Below are 19,503 nucleotides of genomic sequence, written 5' to 3' on the forward strand. Positions count from 1 at the left end.
ACTTCTGGAGCCTCACATTCCTGGTTGTTGTTATTCTGCTACATAGGCTGAAGCATCTGAAGTCTAGACGCTTGCCTTCTTGTTGGGTTGCCTAGGAGCCCAGCTGGTAAGCAGGGAGGGAACTAGGCACGTTGTAAAACCTTTCTGCTGTAATGCTGCCTGGTTTCATCAAAATCAAATCGTCTCTCTCAGGTATTTCAATCTTGATGAGTTGTCAGTCTGTGATTGAGAACCATTCTGCCTGGGAATTTTCAACTGGCTCTTCACAGAGGAACTGTTTCCAAGACACTACCTTGGCATGGATATAAATATTTCATGATAAAGTACAGGAAACATATCTCCCATTTATAATTGGATGCAAATTTCCTTCTCAACATAGACATCCTGGAGCATTCTGGTATAGAGCTCTCAAGGCCATAACTGATCTGTGGTGTAGATTTGAAGAAGTATCAGTATTTTTATAGATTTATACTCTGACATATATTTGGGTATATCTGGGTAGCGCTGATAAGAAGGTACGTTTGAGAACAGGAAGGAGATCTGTAGTAAATAGTTACATGTCAATAAGTATTATATTGTGCATTTCTTTTCCTGGTATATTTTGTGTCCTGATTTATTTACATCATTATAAGCATGTGAATATGTGCTCAATTTCAAATTGTTTAAATATTTTTGTTTAGCAAATAGTAATGGGGCTAGAGTGAAGGAGAGCATAAGCCTGAAACTACTATATATTTTATTTCCATTTTTTGAGAGAGAAATTTAGAGTAAACAGCCTCAGTACATTATTTTTTTAGTTGTTTTTAAATTGCTTCTTTAAAAAAAAATCTTCCTTGCTTATTTCATGCTGCATCTTCAGTGATCATTAATCCTTATTAACCGATACGGATTTCTTTACTGTGTTATGAAACAGTTGTAATGTGTATATGTTGGAATTTTGGAGGAAAAAGACATCGTTCTTCATCTTGGAAAAAGCGATGACTATCTACCTCATCAAAGTCAACGTAAAAATTTTGTATCAATGATAAAACGGGGCACAGAAGAATGCTAGATGATCTGAACAGCAACCGCCTACCCTAAGTCTGCTGGAAGTTAGATTTGAAAGGGCTTTAAGTCTTGTATATTGAATTTCTGGGTTTCCCCTGACGTAAATTGGTCTTGTCTCTAAAACTTAAAGTCAAAGCCTGATTGTATGAACTCGCTATATAGCTAATGACAGCAAATCCTAACCCAAAGGTAAAGGGTTTATAAATATTTGTCATTTAACTTTTCGATCTGAAAGACAAGCTTCAGAAAAGCTGTGGAAAATAATAATTTTAAATTATTTAAACTGCTATGAGTAACAGTTGACATTTGGCAATCCAGCAGCCTTTATTTTGTTGAATGCCAACTGGAAGACACAGTTGTGCATACCCAATAAAGCCCGAGGAACAGCTGAACTCGCAGCCGTGTAGACTGACACTGGAATCAATAATCAAATTTCTCGATTTTTTTCTGGACTGCTGGATGCAGGGAAGGAATAAATAAGATACCATCTGCTTCCCAATTGTCTGGTTACTGATACCCAACGCCATCTGAGGTTATGTGGAGTTATCAGTAGAGCGAGCCCCATAGGACAGAACAGACAATGCACAGTTCAGTTCTGTCATTTATCTCATGCATTGATTTTTGTGAGGACATTGAGGGAAACGACGAGGCATGCAGTCCCCGTCCTGTCCTCTGCTGGCAACACTATAAAGATGACAGTCATTGCTGTGTCTAATTGTCATTCCTCTGCATTCCTGTGTCCTGCTAATGTTCTGGCCGGTGTTGTTTGGCTAGACTTCTGCGTGAAGTAAAACCTAAAAAGAATAAATCTAGAGAAACCTTGAATCCTGAAATTTTCCAAAGAGAAAGACCACTTTAATTGTGTTAAATTTTGCACATAGTGTTCACATTGAATATAATTGGCATATAGTTGACTTAAAAATCCACTGCTGCACTTGATAGCGTGTAGTATTTGAAAATGTCTACTTTCTATGCCAGGCTGCCATGCTGGATGTGCTAGCATCCTGGGTCTTTTTAGAAGTTCATGTTGTTGAAAGCTACTTTGATATACAACATAATTTGAGTGGAAGATGTTCTACAAGTTGAAAATCATATATCAGCATCCTGTTTGATATCATAGGATTCTTTTCACTAGAAGATGCTATAATTTTTTTAGTTATTTTTAATATTATTATTACATACTTAAACACACTTGTGATTTATAAAAAATATTTTTATTCATCTGCAGTCTTCTGTTCCTGTCAGCTGCTTTGGTTGCTGCTCATTGCTGTCCTAATGTTCATTAACAAAATGTGACTAAGTCTCGCTAACGTAATATTGGAATTGTCCTTTCATTTCGTAATTGATAATTGCAGAGTTATAATTTTCTCGTTTATCTTAGCAAGAGAAGAAATGTTTACTACAGTTAGATGATTAACTTCTACCTGAAAGTTTAGTTTCATCTCCATAAAGTAGACTATATGGAAATTCTGCAGTAATTTGATAATTTAGAAAGCACACAATAACAAAGAGCACACTTTGGGAGAAGTAGGAAAATGCAAATGAATACATTGTTTTTAGTACTTTCCCAGCCCTCTTTTTTGCCAACTACCATATGAATTAACCTTATGTAAGCATCTCTTGCTCTTTGAGACTACCAAGGAAATCAGAGATATCTGTACGGAGCTGGCAAGTGCGATGCATGGGAATGATCTGCAAGAGCACTGCACACTCTGCAGTGGCAAGTGAAGGGCAGGTGGTGTCATTCTGGGCGCTAGGTGCTTATACGTAAATTGGCTCCATTGACATATTGACTCCGTCCATCGAATATAATGGGAACTCAGGTGCCTAGTTCCCACATGGAGACACATGGTGTCGTGATCTCAGACTGACTCCCACATCTGTACGTGCCCAAATCCTAGCTTGGTTATTAGGTACGATGTATGATTCTTTCTTTTCAACCCCAATCTGTCTTTTTTTAATTAAAATTCATTCCATGAGTGAATTCTCCTACAGCCTGATCAGGTGTCACTGGGAGATTTGCAACTGGGCCACCAAAATGTGGTACAGAAGAAGGCGAAAGCAATCTGTATTAGTTTTTGGGCAGTTTCTATTATCTTGTCTCCGACACTGACAGCTTGACTATGTGCATCCCAAGATTGATTAGGAGATGCTGTTGGTTTTGACATGTACAAATGTTGCTTAAATATTTATTTCTTTCTGTTTCAGTTATTGTAATGGATGTATGTTAGATCCAGACTGTGGTCTCTGCTACAAATTTAATAAATCAAGTGTTGTTGAGTCCTCATGCATTCCTGTTGATAAAGATTCTACAATGAAAGCAGCATGGGGCAGGTACGTCACTTTTCGAGATTGTCTGGTCTTGTGCTCTGCTGATGGTGTGTTTTATGCTATTGAGAACACTTTTGCTTTTACACAAAATGTTAGTCTTAGGATGTTCTGGAAGAAAAAAATAACTTGGCGTTGTCAAAAATGGGCAATTACATTCTAACAACTGTTCTAAATGAAGGGCTTGACCCTGATGTGTGCAGCCAGTTCAGTGTAGTCTGACACTTAGAAAGTATGGAAAAAGTACACTAGCAATTAGGAAAATTACTTTTCCCTGGTGTCTTCATTCATTTGAGGGGCATATTCCCAAGGCATACACTTAAAGCCCTCTGAATTAATTTTCTTTTTAAATGCTTTAATTAAACCACACTTTTAATATTGGCCTACTAAAGAAACCAAGTTGCTTAGCTGAATAATCTAAAATGATAAAAATCTGAAAAGTTCAAATAGTCAAAAGCATGGTTTGTGGCCACAGATTTCTGTGTTCCTGTGCTTAAAAGCAGCGTCATGCCATATGTTGCACTTGGGGTGAAAAATGTGTGCATTCATAGAAAAGTCCCAATGCAACTGCAAAACACATCACACCTCTTTTTCTTAAGCAGCACAAAGATTCCCTGTGAAGTCACAGCAATCTTCAAGTTTTCTGAAGTATTGACTATTCTTAAGAAATGGCTTTATGAATTGGAACAATGTCCTGTAAAGTCTTTATCAATACTTTAATAATGATTCGGGCTTGGATTAGAGTTTAGAATGGCTCAGTGCCACAAGGGAATTATATAATTACTGCTGATAAAATGTGTAATTACTGCTGATAAAACCTCCTCGCCTTAATTCATCTATGCCACCCACATGCCATAAACATACCTGGGAAATATGCAAAGGTTCATGTGGTGGTTTGGGCTTTTTTTTTTTTTTTTTTTTAACTTTCATGTGTATTTCTCAGAAGTTAAACCAAGTGCCTTAGTGGCAGTGAGTCATATTGGACAGAGGTTGGAAGGTATGAAAATATCTACTAATTGTAAAATCATTATTTTAAAATTACTCTAAAATTGCCCTCCTTTTGATTTCAATACTATTAGAATGTTATGCCTAGCAGTTCTTTCCAGATGCAGAAGAGGGTAGCTTATATCCTTTGTAATCCTAATTTAAAAGCACCGTGATCATTTTGGGGCTATGACTGTTTATTAATAAATAACTGTGAAAACTACAAAATCTCATCCCTCTTGCTTTTTCTGTGACTATCTTCAATGGCGCATTATATACAACATACTTTACATATTACCTAATATCCTGATATGCTCTCCAGCATCTGGACTCTCATTTGTAAATTAACAGATTTGTCTTTGTATTCCAAGTCAACATTCATTTCATATATGCTGCAGTTTTAAGTAGCACATCTGTAGTTAGCAAAATCATGCTAACACGCAGGAAGACATAAATGGAAACGTAAACTTGTTACGAATAGTTGATAGATAAAATCAAACTTTATTTATTAGGCAGTCTTATTGTATAACGTGTAGTAAATGTGGGCATCAGTAATCCTTTTATATTCACTCTCACATGATCCTCCTTGCTGTACAGCCTCTTGGAGCAAATTAGGTAGGAAAGGATAAATATTTCCTTTCCGTATTGCAAAATGCAGTATTTCCATATTGTACAATAATTCTATAGTATAAGGACCCTGTTCAAAATCTTCCAAGAGAAAACTGAACAATTTTAATGTTATATTGGTAGTCATTAGAGTGAAAGTTCTGCCTCAAGAAAGAAAACCAATGAAATTCCACATTTCTTTTTCCAAAGATTGTATGTTCATCCCCATTTCTAGTGTTTATTTCATTAATTTCTGATCTCATCTCCACCTGGTCTGTGTAATCAGGCAGTTTTCTAAAAGCCGGTCCTTCAAGCTGTGAAATGTCAGGTGGCACCTTCTGTGCCTTCCAAGCCCCATGGAACAGGCAAGCGTTTCACCTCCTCCTCCTCCTCACAGATACGTGTATTTCTGCATACTGATCCAGAGGGAATCCCCATAGATTTTGGCTTCCAAGGGTTCACGTTCACGTACCCCCCCAGCTCTGCTTCCTCAAATCCTGAGTCTGCTTTACAGCAAAGGCGGTCCCACAAAGCCATAGGATTTCCCCGCCAAGCGAGAAAATTGCTGCAGTGAAACCGGCGCAGTTACATCCCCAGTTGTGTCTCAGAGCAGCAGGAGTCATCTGTATCTTTCTGGCAGCACAGGGCGAATAAGGGCCTAAGACAAACGAACAGCACCGGGGAAGAAATTACGTCCATGCTGATGCTTGAAATTGCATCCCTTCATTTCACAAAGTTACTTTGTCACAAGCTAGACGTACAGTGGCTGTTATTTTAAAAATACATGGCAGTTTTACGATCAGAAACTGGTTTAATCATTTGAAAGATGATTTTGTCATCTATGGACAGTTGATAACCATAATTATCACATGCAGCCTCTTTATAACTCCTGTGAATCCTGATGGCTTCATGCCATTAGCTGAATGGGTTTAAATGGCTTAAAACCTCCCGAGTTACACTGGCCTCATATGGCCAATTTATTATGACATTGATTTTGCTCAGGAGAGAAGGAAGACATGAGCTATTTGTTTGGGATTCGTTGGACCTCAAGTTTGCCTGAGTGTTAGCAAAAGCAGCAGCTCTGACTAGCTTGCCTGATACAGGAGGCTCAGACAAACGGCTTCTGCGGGGCACTGCCGTGCAGAGCATTTCGCTGCTGCTGCGATCACATTTTGTTTATGATTTTCCTGCTGGAAAGCTGGGAGCTGCAGCCATGGAGAGGTGCCTACAGTCGCATCACACGATGGGCGTGCAGCCCCGTAGCTCTGCAGCCGTCTTAACCCCAACTGTCCTGGCATTCACTCAGGGGCTTATCTATTCCTGATGTGTAACCTACCAGCAAGGTGAGAGGTGCTTAGAGGCACTAACAGAGGAGACCTTGACATACTTTTTTAAAGCTCTCTGCAGCTGCGTGAGCTGACATAGAAAACCCTCCTGTTTATGTATTTATGGCTTTGCACTGTTCTTCACAGTTGATCCCAAGGTACTTTGATAACACTGACGTAACAGGCAATGTTTTGACTGTTATCATAAAATACTGTCATGTATTTTTATTTGCAAGAAGTTTTCCCAGTGCCAGCCTGGTATACTAGACACCACCTCTATGTTTATTGTTAATCATATTTATTCGGTTACGGTATGTTCTAAATTGAGAAGTTCTGGGGAGGAGGGGAAGAGAGCAGAGATTTCAGTCTCCTGTGGCTGCCAGCAAGGCTGTTTATGTTGCTGTGGTTGTCATAGAAACCTAGGGAGACAATTAGAGTGTCCAACTGTTTTTCAAGAAGAATATAGCATTTTGGTTCTTTTGAATATAGGGAACTCCGTAGCAGCAGTGGCCCTGGGGAAGAGAGACTGTGTAAGAATAAATCTGACCAAGTCCAAGTCAGGCCTTGAAGCAGCATGGGTAGTGTGCAACGGGTATACACTTGTAAGATCATAAATGTAAGACAAAGAATAGAGATTGATTTTTTTATTTATTTAATCAGTTACATAAGCCTGACTCTGGTATTGGAATAACACAGAGAGGAGCGTCTTGCCCAGGGCACCAGCACAGTCACAAAACAACTGTTGACATGCAAACCTTGCTGTCTTCAGCTCTGCCCAGGGACATATAAAGGATGGTTTCAAGACAGTGAGCAAGAATATTCTTAAATTATTCACTTTGTAATAAAAGAAGAACAACTGTGTCTTCTCTCTCAGTGTTGTCTGAGGGTTCTGTGTTGGGACTCTGTTCTCCAAGATTTAGGGAAGTTTTGCATTTAGCAGTAGCACAGAAAGGCTTGCAATTCTGTTCTCTTCATGAACATCGAATTATAAAATCTCCACAAAGTTGATAAAAAGCATTATCTCACTTTTACAGATGGGGATGCAATGGGAAAGTTCCAATATGAAGCTCAGGTGGCACGGCAGAGGTCACGGGCAGAGTCCGTCTCTCAGCCAGGACTGAATGTGGAGGTGATTGCGTTCAGTTCTGTGCTTTCAGAGCACAAACTAAAATCTAGTTTTTCCCCACAATTGCAATTACTCCCACAGTACTCTCGGAAACCTTGAAACTTCTGTCCGTGTAATTGCAATAACCCTAAAGGCCAGCCAAGAATGCTCTAGAAGTAACTTTAAATTGCATTAATATTCTTACAGTTGGAAGAATAACCACGCAAGGAAAGGAGCTACTAACAGTGCCTTGACATGACATTAACCTTGACATGAGTATGTTGTTCAAGACCACAGCAGGCCCACAACTGTGAGCTAAAAGGCTCTCATGAGTGACTCTGAGCAATCTCCCTCTGGAGAGAAAGATGTTGACTTTATGCAGTAAACAATTATGAAGAAATAATAACATCATCTGCAGATCAGAGGCAAGCCTAGAAGCCATCCTGTCCACAAAATTAGCTGGCAGGTCTCCACAGTCCCCGAAGGAGGATGATTGGGAACAGAAATCTATAAAGGGAGAGGAGCTGAGTGATTTGCTTTCCTCAGCCATTTTTATTAACTTTGTTAGAGGCACATCTCCCTGCCACGGGAGTTTAATGCTTCATGGAGAATCCTGCTTTTGTTAATATAAAGAAGCATTCCCCTCTCTAAGGGCGTTCATTGCAAAGGTGAGTGGAAGAAGAGTTCTGCATTTGGGAAGCTCTTCATTTTCCTCTAGCCAGTGCTTTCCAGAGCTCCTTCCTTCCGTGTAAAATTAACGGCATGTTTACAGATGCTCAATAATGCTGTTATGTGTCACTGTGTGCCTGTTGCTCACATCTATCAGTTTGCTGAGGAGTTTAACTGTACCTCAGAAACCTGTTCTGGGGAAAATTGGGTTTAAATTACCCGGGCAATGTGAGGAAGCAGGTCAGGCAGGCAGTGAAACCCTGGTTCCCAGCTTCAGGAGAGTTTCCACCACAGGAATGTGCCTAACAACCTCGGCATTCGAGCCTGGACGCTAACTAGATTCCAGTGGTTAAAAAAAAAAAACATAGGAGTTCATTAACTGGATTCTCAGACAACAGCCTGGTTTATTTCCAACAGGGGACATGCCAGTGTCTATCACAGCCTTGGGAGTATTCTGGGGAGCTTTACATTCATACAGTGCTGCCTGTTGTCTAATGCATAGCAGATGAGACTGTTAAAATGATGAGAATACTCCTTCTCTGTAGCAACATTGGATTTTTCTAGAAATGTCCGGTTCCTTTTGCTGATTGTAAATACAGACAGATATAAATAAGTTCATTACACTTGTTTTGCTAGTCACTGTCTTATAAAGATGCTTTTGCAATGTGACAAGTACATTTGTAAAAGTTGCTGTGACTGCTTTACTAATGCTAAAAATTGTATGTGCATATTCACACATTTAAAGACTGAGAATCTATTTTCAGTTCGTCCTGGGGAACGGGTATACAGACCTTTCCTGTTACCACGCAAAGGCTAGCACCAGAGCAGCCTTCCAGGAATGAAGTACTCTTCTGTCCCCGGGTAGACATTGCTTGTTTTGTCATGCAGGAACTATTGGTAGAGATTTAATTGCTGAAATGTTGGTTTGGAATCTTTCTATAAGGGCCTGCATTGAAAAGTGCTGCTAAATTCAGCAGCAATTAGAGGAGAAACTAGTATTTCTCTTACTAGGTCTTCAGATTGATAGATGAAGATTATACCTAGGATTATAGTTCTCACATTTGCAAAGTAGGAAGGTAGAGGGAGTAAATGATTCAGGAAAGTAGCAGGATCTACAGAATATTTACATCTGCATGTATATCGGCAGCACTCAGAAGACCTGCGATTATAACCAGTAGCATTAGCAAAATTTCTTTCTGGACAATATGCTAAATGTTTACTAAATTGAAATATTCATCACTTCAGTCAGAACCAGAACACAGAATCCCCCCTGTCCCCTCCGGGATCATTTAGGGAAGAAAACCAAATATATGCAGTTTCAAATATAATTAAATTCTGATTATCTTCAGCATTTTCAGTAAGTATAGAAACCTGGAGTAGCCGGGTGGCAGTACGTAATGCTATTTGATTAGGAATACGTACTTCAGCGTAATAATATCTAATACATGTTAGTGAGGTGTGTGAAAACAAATGAAAAAAGATCTGAAACTGATTACAGTCTTTGTCAGCCTAAAATCTAAGGCACAAGGTCTTTTCTGGGAGGAGGATACTAGACAGTATAATCACAGTCTAATGGTTGCACATACTGGTGTGATTCTGGAGAGCTGGTGAAGTATATAGCATTGAGGTAACTGGGATAGAAGAGCAAACGTGGCCCTTGAGCTAAAACATTCCAGAATGGAATGGAATGGAATGGAATGGAATAGGAATGCTGTTTTGTGTCAGGAAAAATTGTGTTACAGCTATTTCAGTGGAAACTGTTTGAGTTTGTTCTCTTCACCACTTAAAAGTCGTCCAAGGAAGAAGATGCTGTGGTGTTTAAAATTTGAATTTACATCCTGTTGAAGGAGCAAGCTTTCTGCTCATTTCAGTCATTCTCTGGTCAGCTGAGATGGGACTAGAATAAATCTTGTTCCCTGTTTTAAAGCATATTTGCTGTTAGTTGACAAAGGAGATAGATAGGAAAGCGAAGGAAAAAAAAATGCCAACAGATAGGAGGGAATTGGCAGTCTCTTGTCAGAGTGCTTAGACTATGTGGATAATTCCTGCAGCTTTCCTCTCCCTTTCTTATGAAATGTACACTGGAGAAGAAAGTCTTTTATTGCCCATAGAAGCCTGCTGCTAATTAGCTTCTTCAGCTGCTCATCGTTTTAAGGACAGATTGAAAGACATCCATGCCTCACCAGGAGGGTTCTCCGGGGCGGTGTCACAGCAGAGGCAGAGCATGGCCCCAGCACTCTCCTCGGCCAAGGGAATCGCAGCGAGGGGCAGAGGAGGATGCTTCACCAGAGAGCATGAACGTACAGGGAGCTACTGCTGGGAGAGAGCTGGGGATTTCCTCTCCTGCCCTGGAGCCAAAGCAAAAGGAACTGACTCAAACAGGACACCCGGGTGATCAGGCCCACTCAGCATGGGTTTATGAAAGACAGGTCCTGCTTGACTTATCTGATCTCCTTCTATGACAAGGTGATCCACTTAGGGAAAGGCTGTGGATGTTGTCTACCTAGACTTTAGTAAAGCCTTCTACACTGTTTCCCACTGCATTCTTCTGGAGAAGCTGGCTGCTTATGGCTTGGACAGGCGTACTCTTCGCTGGGTAAAAAAATGGCTGGATGGCCGGGCCCAAAGAGTTGTGGTGAATGGAGTTAAATCCAGCTGGCGACCGGTCACAAGTGGTGCTCATCAGGGCTCAGTTTTGGGGCCAGTTCTGTTTAATGTCTTTATCAATGATCTGGACGAGGGGATCAAGTGCACCCTCAGTCACTTTGCAGATGACACCAAGCTGGGCGGGAGTGTTGATCTGCTGGAGGGTAGGAAGGCTCTGCAGAGGGACCTGGACAGGCTGGATCGATGGGCTGAGGCCAACTGTATGAGGTTCAACAAGGCCAAGTGCCAGGTCCTGCACTTTGGCCACAACAACCCCATGCAACGCTACAGGCTTGGGGAAGAGTGGCTGGAAAGCTCCCAGAGGAAAAGGACCTGGGGGTGCTGGTTGACAGCCGGCTGAACATGAGCCGGCAGTGTGCCCAGGTGGCCAAGAAGGCCAATGGCATCCTGGCCTGTATCAGAGATAGTGTGGCCAGCAGGAGCAGGGAGGTGATCGTGTCCCTGTACTCGGCACTGGTGAGGCCGCACCTCGAATCCTGTGTTCAGTTCTGGGCCCCTCACTACAAGAAGGACATGGAGGTGCTGGAGCGTGTCCAGAGGAGGGCAACGAAGCTGGTGAAGGGCCTGGAGCACAAGTCTTATGAGGAGCAGCTGAGGGAACTGGGGTTTTTTAGCCTGGAGAAGGGGAGGTGAGGGGAGACCTCATCGCGCTCTACAACTACCTGAAAGGAGGTTGTAGTGAGGTGGGTGTTGGTCTCTTCTCCCAAGTAACAAGCGACAGGACAAGAGGAAATGGCCTCAAGTTGTGCCAAGGGAGGTTTAGATGGGACATTAGGAAACATTTCTTTACTGAAAGAGTGGTCAAGCCTTGGAACAGGCTGCCCAGGGAAGTGGTTGAGTCACCATCCCTGGAGGTATTTAAAAGATGTGTAGATGTGGTGCTTAGGGACGTGGTTTAGTGGTGGACTTGGCAGTGTTAGGTTAACAGTTGAACTTGATGATCTTAAAGGTCTTTTCCAACCTAAATGATTCTATGATTCTATATTTGGGAACATGTGGATTTTTTTTCTGAGACGGGAATGTTTCCGATAGTTGTTTTTCACATGTGTGTAGTTATTGACTCTGAAGTGCAGATTTAAATAAAAATCCTCAGTGAAAATTGTCTCAGCAGATTCCTTTAGGTTTTTACACTCTGAAATTAATTTACTGAATTGAAATTTTCTCTGTTTTGCAGGTGTAAAATATTTTTGAAAGATGCATGTGGTTGAGGATTTTTATTGATAAAGAACGTTCAGCAGGGTTGAACTCGGTCCTCAGTATAGCAGCTTGTACCTTTAACAGCATCCTTAATCCAAATCTTACACACTTTTATTCCGTAATAAGTGACTCTTCAATAATCACATCATTTGATACAGAAAAATTGTGATCCCTTCCCTTCTTAAAAGGATGACGTTTTCAGAGTTGGTTTTTTTTTTGAGAGAAAATAAATTAACACATTTCTGCACTAGGACTGTTGAATAATTCAATATGTTTGATGAGTTTAATTCATATAAATTATTGTATGTGCTGTCTGCATGTGTGGTTCATTTCCTTGAGAATGGAGGCAGTAACATCAATCTCTCACTGGCACAAGATGAGCTGGAATTATTGATTCATTTGATTTAAAGTCGTGACCTTATTTTAACTCAGCTCGTTGGTTAGTACAGGCTAGGAAATGGGCAGTCTGTTAGATGGCAGGTCGTACTTATGAACAGCAGCACTTTGGGCATTTCTTCTTGCTTGTAGGATGTACAGACTTTATTTTCTCCTGTAGCTTTCCACAGCTGTCACATTAGCTTTGCATAGATGATAATGAGAGATGAGTTTGAGGCTCTGCATGATTATTTAGTTCTTCAGACCTGTGATTCAGATGATGTATGTTCCCATTTAGCATATTTTCTTGGCAAAATAACTATTGTTAAAAAGCACTTATTTATGTAAAGTTCTAGTTGTCAGAGACCATGGAAAATAGATGATTTCTTTGATTTCTGCTGAGTTCTTCCTCTCAGATCCCAAACTTTGAGTTTCATGTAACAATGAAGACTTTGGTACCTGAGTTTCATGTAACAATGAAGACTTTGGTACCCGATGTCTAAATGTCATAAACTAGAGATAGTGTAACCACTTAACATTTCTGTATTTTATAAAATTCCTTAGATTTGGCATAGGTATTGCACCTGCATGCACAAATCAAAGCAGAGCGACACTCTATGTTAAGTGCGCACTCTCACAAATCAGGCATGAAATAATTATCTTGTTATAAGTGGTCTTAGAGTATTATTCAAATCTCCTTGGGGCTCCATTTTCAGTTACGACTTTAATGATTTCCAGTGATTTTAGGGCTGACAGTGGAAGAATCATTCTTCGGATAGCTCTGTTGGTTGATTTAATTCAGAGCCTCCCCAGTACAGCGTGTGTGGGCAGGGATGTGGTGCTTCATTCCCCTTCTGAAGCACCAGTTTCTCTGAGCTTTTTAGGGCAGAGCTATTGCCACCTACTGGAATCAGAGAAAAGTTCCTTTTTAAAAATACTCTTCCATCATCTATTTAAAACAATGAACGCAAGATCTCAAATTTTTAGTTTGGATAGATTTCAGTTGTAATGGCAGAAAGACAGTTGCTGGCAATAGTTAAAAGGTAGTATTTGTGTCTAAACTGCTGTTACAGAAATTGAATGTAACAGTTCAGTACCTCAGATGGAAGGTTAAGTTGGCCAAAAGGTTATTGTTAGAACTATTAAAATGTAAACTTTATATGTATGCCAATAACTAGAAATTAAATAGAGCAGGGAAGCGCTGAGAAAGGTATGCTAATACATGTAATACTGATTTATATTTTAAGCTCCTTGTCCTTAAAGTTTTTTGTCTCAGGTTCAACAATAAAAGCAAATTCAGAAAATTATTTTTACCCTCCCCATTTTCCTTTTAATTTCAGTGGAAATTTCAGAAGGATAAATATTTTGTTCTCTCTTCAATTCCCATTGAAATATGTGGTTGATAGTGATTTTAAGGTTTTAACAGCTCTATGGAAAATCATTTCTGCACAGTGCCAGTTTGGCAGGCTCTGTAAGGCGCAGGGACTGCTGCGTGGTATAAGCAGTAAATGAACTACCTTTAAAATCTCAGTAGCGTGCCTGCAGCAGCAGAGCCTGACCCGGGCTGCCCGCCGGGTGCTCTGCTTGCAGGGCAGGCAGCCTTTCGGGGGCTTCGGGACTGGGACTTGGCAAATAAGTTATTTGGATGACGAGTTGAATCAGTAATGCTCACCATTCAGTGCCACATCTGGTAACTTGTTATAATTGTGTCAGCCTGTCCCATCTGTGTTTTGAGTTTGGGGTTTGGGTGGGATTTGCTTTGTTTTTCTAAATTGAACTATAAAATCTTGCCATTCTCTACTAACTGGATATACCAGGTTTCAACCTAAGAGCATGTTTTTTACAATACCTTTGCATGTCTAAAACTTTGAGGTAATTAAAAGCAGTAAATTTTTTTCTGTTTCTTTATTGTTTTCTGGAGTGTTTGGCAGCATTTGGAAAAACAAGATTGTAACACTGAAATAGAACCTATTTAATTTGGAGGTTGAACTTCCAGTCAATATTTCTGCTATGTTACCTTCATCCTGATTTACAACAACCACCTTGAGTTCTTTGTCTTCAGTCTTTTTTGACCATGGACTTAGAATTACTTCTGGCAACTGTAACTCAAGTGATGCTTTTGAGATGCGGATGACATTCCATACTACTAACACATAGTGAACAGCACAAGCGTCAATAAACGTTACTTGTAAGTGCCAGTAAGAATAAGAAGTCTGGATAGAGTTTGTCTTACTCAACTTCAGATGTCTAAAATTTTGACCTTGAGCTGTCTTATAGTTCCTTGGCTGATGGAGTAAAAGGTGCTGTTCCTTATTGTTCCTTATTTGCAGCTGGCCTTTGCCTATATTTTATAGAATAGACTTCGTTATGTCATGCCAGCAATTCTTGCACACTGTTCTGTTAATAATACTTTAATCAATATTAAAATATTGTTACTTGTTTTATTGAGCCCTGCGCTCAGCCCTTTCCACCAGTATTCATTGAGGCGATCTGTCTTTATATACCATAGGAAAGAGATATCTCCTGGGAGAATTGATACTTCTACAGTGAATAGGCAGCTGGTTGATATTTCTGTTGTAACAAAAGAACTTTACAAATGCTAATTATTAAGTAAATTAAATGTAAAATCAGGTGAAAAAACAACAAGATTAAACATTAGGTAGAGATTTATTTGATAGTAGACTTGTATGAAGTTCTAAAATGCTGCATTTGACATCATAATCTTCAGACCCATTTATTTCAGTAATTTAATTATTAAGTATTCATGCTGCAAGGAGATACAATCAGAAAGACTAAATGCTTTTAGATCTGGAAACGGAAGCTAGAAAGCCTCCAGTTCGATTACCCCAGTTCTGTCAGTAATTTGGTTGGAGCCTGGCGCTCCATCCATAAGCTCTCAAAAATGTCAGAGCAGGGATGACCCAGAACTTAGACACAAAAATGCCAGGAGCAGCAGAACTGCTCAGAGAAAGACTGGGAACACTGAGCTACAGAGAGGGGTTTTCACACAACCAAAATATTTAATATGCTAGTCTATCACAGGTGCTAAATGCCAGTCTGTCTTTAACAAACAATACTTATGAGTCCTACATTTCTGAGCATTTTTGTCCTGAAAGAGCTCAAACAGAACGAAGCCTGCCTGCCTGCAGGTACCTGTGAGTAATAGAGAGTGCCCAAATCTGTTTGGTTTTCAGTGGAAAGCATCGTGCGGCCCTGGCTAGCTCCTTGGGCCCCCCAGGGCGACTGGTAGCTGCCTTCCAGTTAATGTTCATCACTGAGATCCCTCAAAGGTTTGTCTATCAGAAAAAATTACCAAATGGTTAATGAGCACTCCCTCCTTCCAGAGAAATAAAGGAAGCTGGCAATGACTGGATGAAGGCACGGGTGCATATGTGTGCTCACTGCTGAAGGTGGTTGTTCCAAAAGTGAACTATTTCTGTTTAACCATAGAAAAGCCACTAAACAAACTGTAAAGCACCTTGTGGGGTCACAGGGAGTCCACGAGTCTTTCTCAACCCTGACGGCTGCTGGGAGGGAAATAATAGCTTACTCTGTTTCCAGAATGCCTCTGCGCTACCTTTTTGCTGGTTGTCATGCAGAGATAGCTTTGTGCTCGTGTTGTTTAAAATTTGTGAAATGGCATCTACTTCATGAGCAATTAAATATTCCCAGATGCCATTTCTTGCGAGGGCTTGCCGTGTGCCTGCGCCCATGCTGCGGCACAAGATGTTTCTTTTCAGTTCATGCTTGATTGCTGTGAACAGGATTGAAGGGGCAGGGAGGATTTGCGGCAATCGTCAAGGCAGTGGTAGCAATAATTCTCTTGTCCCACCTACTGCTGTGCGTGCAAAGTCACGTCATTGAGCCACAGCCCCATCACACACGTCACATCTCCATCCAGACCTGCAAACAAATATGTGATGCGTTAGGTGTTACAGCAGTGGGTCTTGCCCTCTACCACATCATGGCATTTTTCCCACTCCATCTTGTAGAATGCAGTGTTTTTCCTATATTTCTTGATACTACTGTAGTACTAAAATATCTATTGATTATGACAAAGGCTTCAAAATGTTGGGCAGTATCACCTCCATTGTATTTACCCAAATTTCTAAACATTCTTTGCTGATCTGCACCTCGGTGAAGTTCTTTCAGAGTCGATGATACTTGAAAGAAAGAATTAGTGAAAACTACAGCATATAACCGATTGAAATTTTTCAATATGAGAATTAGGACCGAACTAAGTATTTTTCTGCCTCTTACTGGATCTTGCTCTTCATGAGGATCGGCTTAGACTTTTTTAAATACAGCACTGGAATATGGGAGGCTTCATGACCTGCTGATGGCACTCTACTGGAGCCCACCTCTGTGTTTATAAAGTGGTTGGAGTTCTCATGCACATCAGTAGTTTGGAAGCTGCAAGAAACAGTAAGATCTGTTTTAAAAGAGGAACAAAAGAGGTAAAAGATTTAGGGTTAGTAAAGTTGTTCAAGGACATGAACAAACAAAGTGTTGTGGTGAGAGGTGAAATTTCAGTGGACCAGCAGGCACAACCTCTTCTAGAGGCACAAACTTTATCAACAGGATATGCCTGTCAATAAAAGGGACAAACCCAAGGTGTATATGCATACTAAGAATGTTTCAGTAAGGATTGCCAGATGGTTTGTGATACATTGTGATTTTTTTTGGTTTTGGTTTTTTTTGAGATCAGGGTTTGTATTCTACAAATGAAAAAGCAGGAAAAATTACTGAAGGTCTTGGTCTTTAAAGTATACAGGTGTAAGAGGCTGTAAACCATTGCAGTACGTCATTCAGAGGGGGGAAAAGGGCAAAAATCTTACATTGCCTGCTGTTGCCTTCTGAGCCTTACCAGAAGCGTTGCGCTCTTTCACTGCTGCTTTTTCATCCTCTTTGTTAGCTTGCAAATAAACAGAATAATCTTTAAAGTTGCAAAAATATATTCTTGTGTCTTCTCATGAAAACATTTAGCAGATGTGGGCTTTGCTTCTCCTTTAACATTACCTTTCTGTAACTTTAATCTTGTATGACGTCTAGTTCCAGTGAAGCTTTCTCTGATATTTTTGAGAAATATTTTCTGCAACTAAATATCAACATATCAAGCTAATAAGTGGGTCATACTTTACATGGAGAAAAAGCTGTTCAGAATATATATTAAAAAAAAAAAATCTCTGTCTTTATAAAAAAAAGTATCTTTAAACTATTTACTCAGTTTTATGAAGAGTCTATCCAGAAATAATTACCAGATTGTACTCTTGTTTATGTATTGTATACACTGGTATTTGGTACTCTATCTTGGAATTATGACTCACAGCTGCAAGTGTCACTGGATTTTACAGTTTCAAACCCTAAAGTAGTCTTCTGAGTATACATAATAAACCCATTTTTGTCATGGCTTCTTAACTTCAGAATACCGTATTTAATTTTTACAGCTATGATTTCAACCTGTGAACCCCTTAGCTGGGTATTAACCAAGTCATCTTCTGCCGGCTGTTTGTTGAGTATAGTCTTAGACTTGGATATAAGTGGGTATAGAATGGACCTTTGCGCACTCAGTTTGTGCAGTAATACATTTAGATATTTGGGGTTTTTATTTAAAGTCCTTTTATAAGGTGTTCATTGTCTTTAAATATATATATAAATATTTTTAATAATCTTTCTCTATTAGAAATGCAAAAAAATCTTTTTTAAACAAAAACAAAACAATTTTTGTTTTATGATCTTTCTGTTCCTTTTTTTTAATCATTTCTTTTTTTGTTGGAAATTGGGGCAATTTTGAAGCTTTTCACAAAAAAAAAAAGAGAGAGATGCCATTTTCCTTCATTGTTTTTCTCGCCTGAACAGCTAACCTTGTATTGTTAACTATTTGATACCTGAAAGTGTCTGACGTTTAAAAGAAACACAAAATACCATATTTTGAAACGCTGACCTACTGTCTAATGGTTAAAGTAGTTAAAATGATCATAGGTAGAAATGCATGAAGGCCAGTGATATTAAGCTAAGATGCTTATACTCAAAGCTAATTAAGATTTTGCATTTTGATCAGGTTTAATTTGAATTCTGCTCATTAAAATTCTGGAGGCGTGACTGCTAGTTGTTTAAGTGGACAGATAATTATTTTTCATAGCTGTTGCACAATCCTTCACAAGTTATTAATATGATATATGAATTATTTATGAGTTGCTCATGATTATGAAATCATACAATTTAATTATTACTAGTTAATTTAATTTGTACTGGGGTAAGCAGAGTGTGTCGAGTCGGGACCAGAATTAGGACTAGGATAGGGCACTCTGTAGAGCACAGATACATCAGATGTTTCCGGATATTTTTATTACCATCTGATAGTTTAGAAGAGTAGGAAAAAGCTTAGGAAAAAAAATAAGTCAATCTGTGTGTTGTGTGATTAAGGTAATTGTATATCCTATAACAAAAACCAGGTATTTGCTTATTACTGCTCCCAGTTTTTAAGTGTGCTGTAGCTGGGACTGGTGTACATGTGTACCTGATGGGTGCTGTCAGCTGTTGTGAAATCTCAGATGGTTGGGCTTTAACACTAGGTATAAACGTTATTCTGCCTTTTCCTGGTCTGAGTCCATTTCTCAAGGTAAGGAGAGTGTGAAAGATGATGAGAGAAGCTTGTCAGACAGTGTTCTGATAGTAGCAGAGATTTGTTTCTCTTCATTCCTTGTAGATATGATGAGAAATGAAGCTTGAAACACTTGTGGTGTGACAGCAGAGTGGGAAATTGTAGCCAATGGCCTGGAGGTGGCCAGCAGGACTTGGAAGGCACCAGTAGAGGATAAAAGAAGTCTAATGGAATAGCAGGCTGAACTTTGAGAGGACAGGAGTAGGATACAGCAATATGAAGGAGAACCTTCAGATCAGAAACAAATCCAAAACTGAACATCTTTCATTGGGAGATTAGAGTTATCTAATCACACAAAAGCTGCTTGCTCAGACCCACAGCTAACGAACGTCCTAACGGGCACTGTCAGACAGCTGAGCTTCTTCCTTTGGCAAGAGATGAGGAACTGTGTTGTCCACCCTTCAGAATCCACTAATCACTGGTTACAAAAATACTGAAACGGCAGTATCAGAACGGCAAACAGTTAAGAACCCCTCAAGCAGGTCAACACTCCCGCCCAACTTGGTGTCATCTGCAAGGTGACTGAGGGTGCACTC

At 39.8% G+C, this 19,503-nt stretch overlaps 1 protein-coding gene across 3 annotated transcripts in view; it reads left to right on the plus strand.

The window, feature by feature from the left end:
• Positions 1–19,503, plus strand: part of SLC2A13 (solute carrier family 2 member 13) — a 168,204-nt gene that overhangs the window by 133,673 nt on the left and 15,028 nt on the right. For 2 of the 3 annotated variants that reach the window (XM_075145784.1, XM_075145793.1), the window contains exon 7: positions 3,256–3,381. The exons of the other annotated variant lie outside the window; for it this stretch is intronic. In XM_075145784.1, the coding sequence (XP_075001885.1) occupies positions 3,256–3,381 (126 nt within the window). The remainder of the gene's footprint in view (positions 1–3,255; positions 3,382–19,503) is intronic. 3 annotated transcript variants of the gene reach the window in all.

The sequence above is a fragment of the Calonectris borealis genome, chromosome 1 (assembly GCF_964195595.1).
Source record: "Calonectris borealis chromosome 1, bCalBor7.hap1.2, whole genome shotgun sequence".
NCBI lineage: Eukaryota > Metazoa > Chordata > Aves > Procellariiformes > Procellariidae > Calonectris > Calonectris borealis.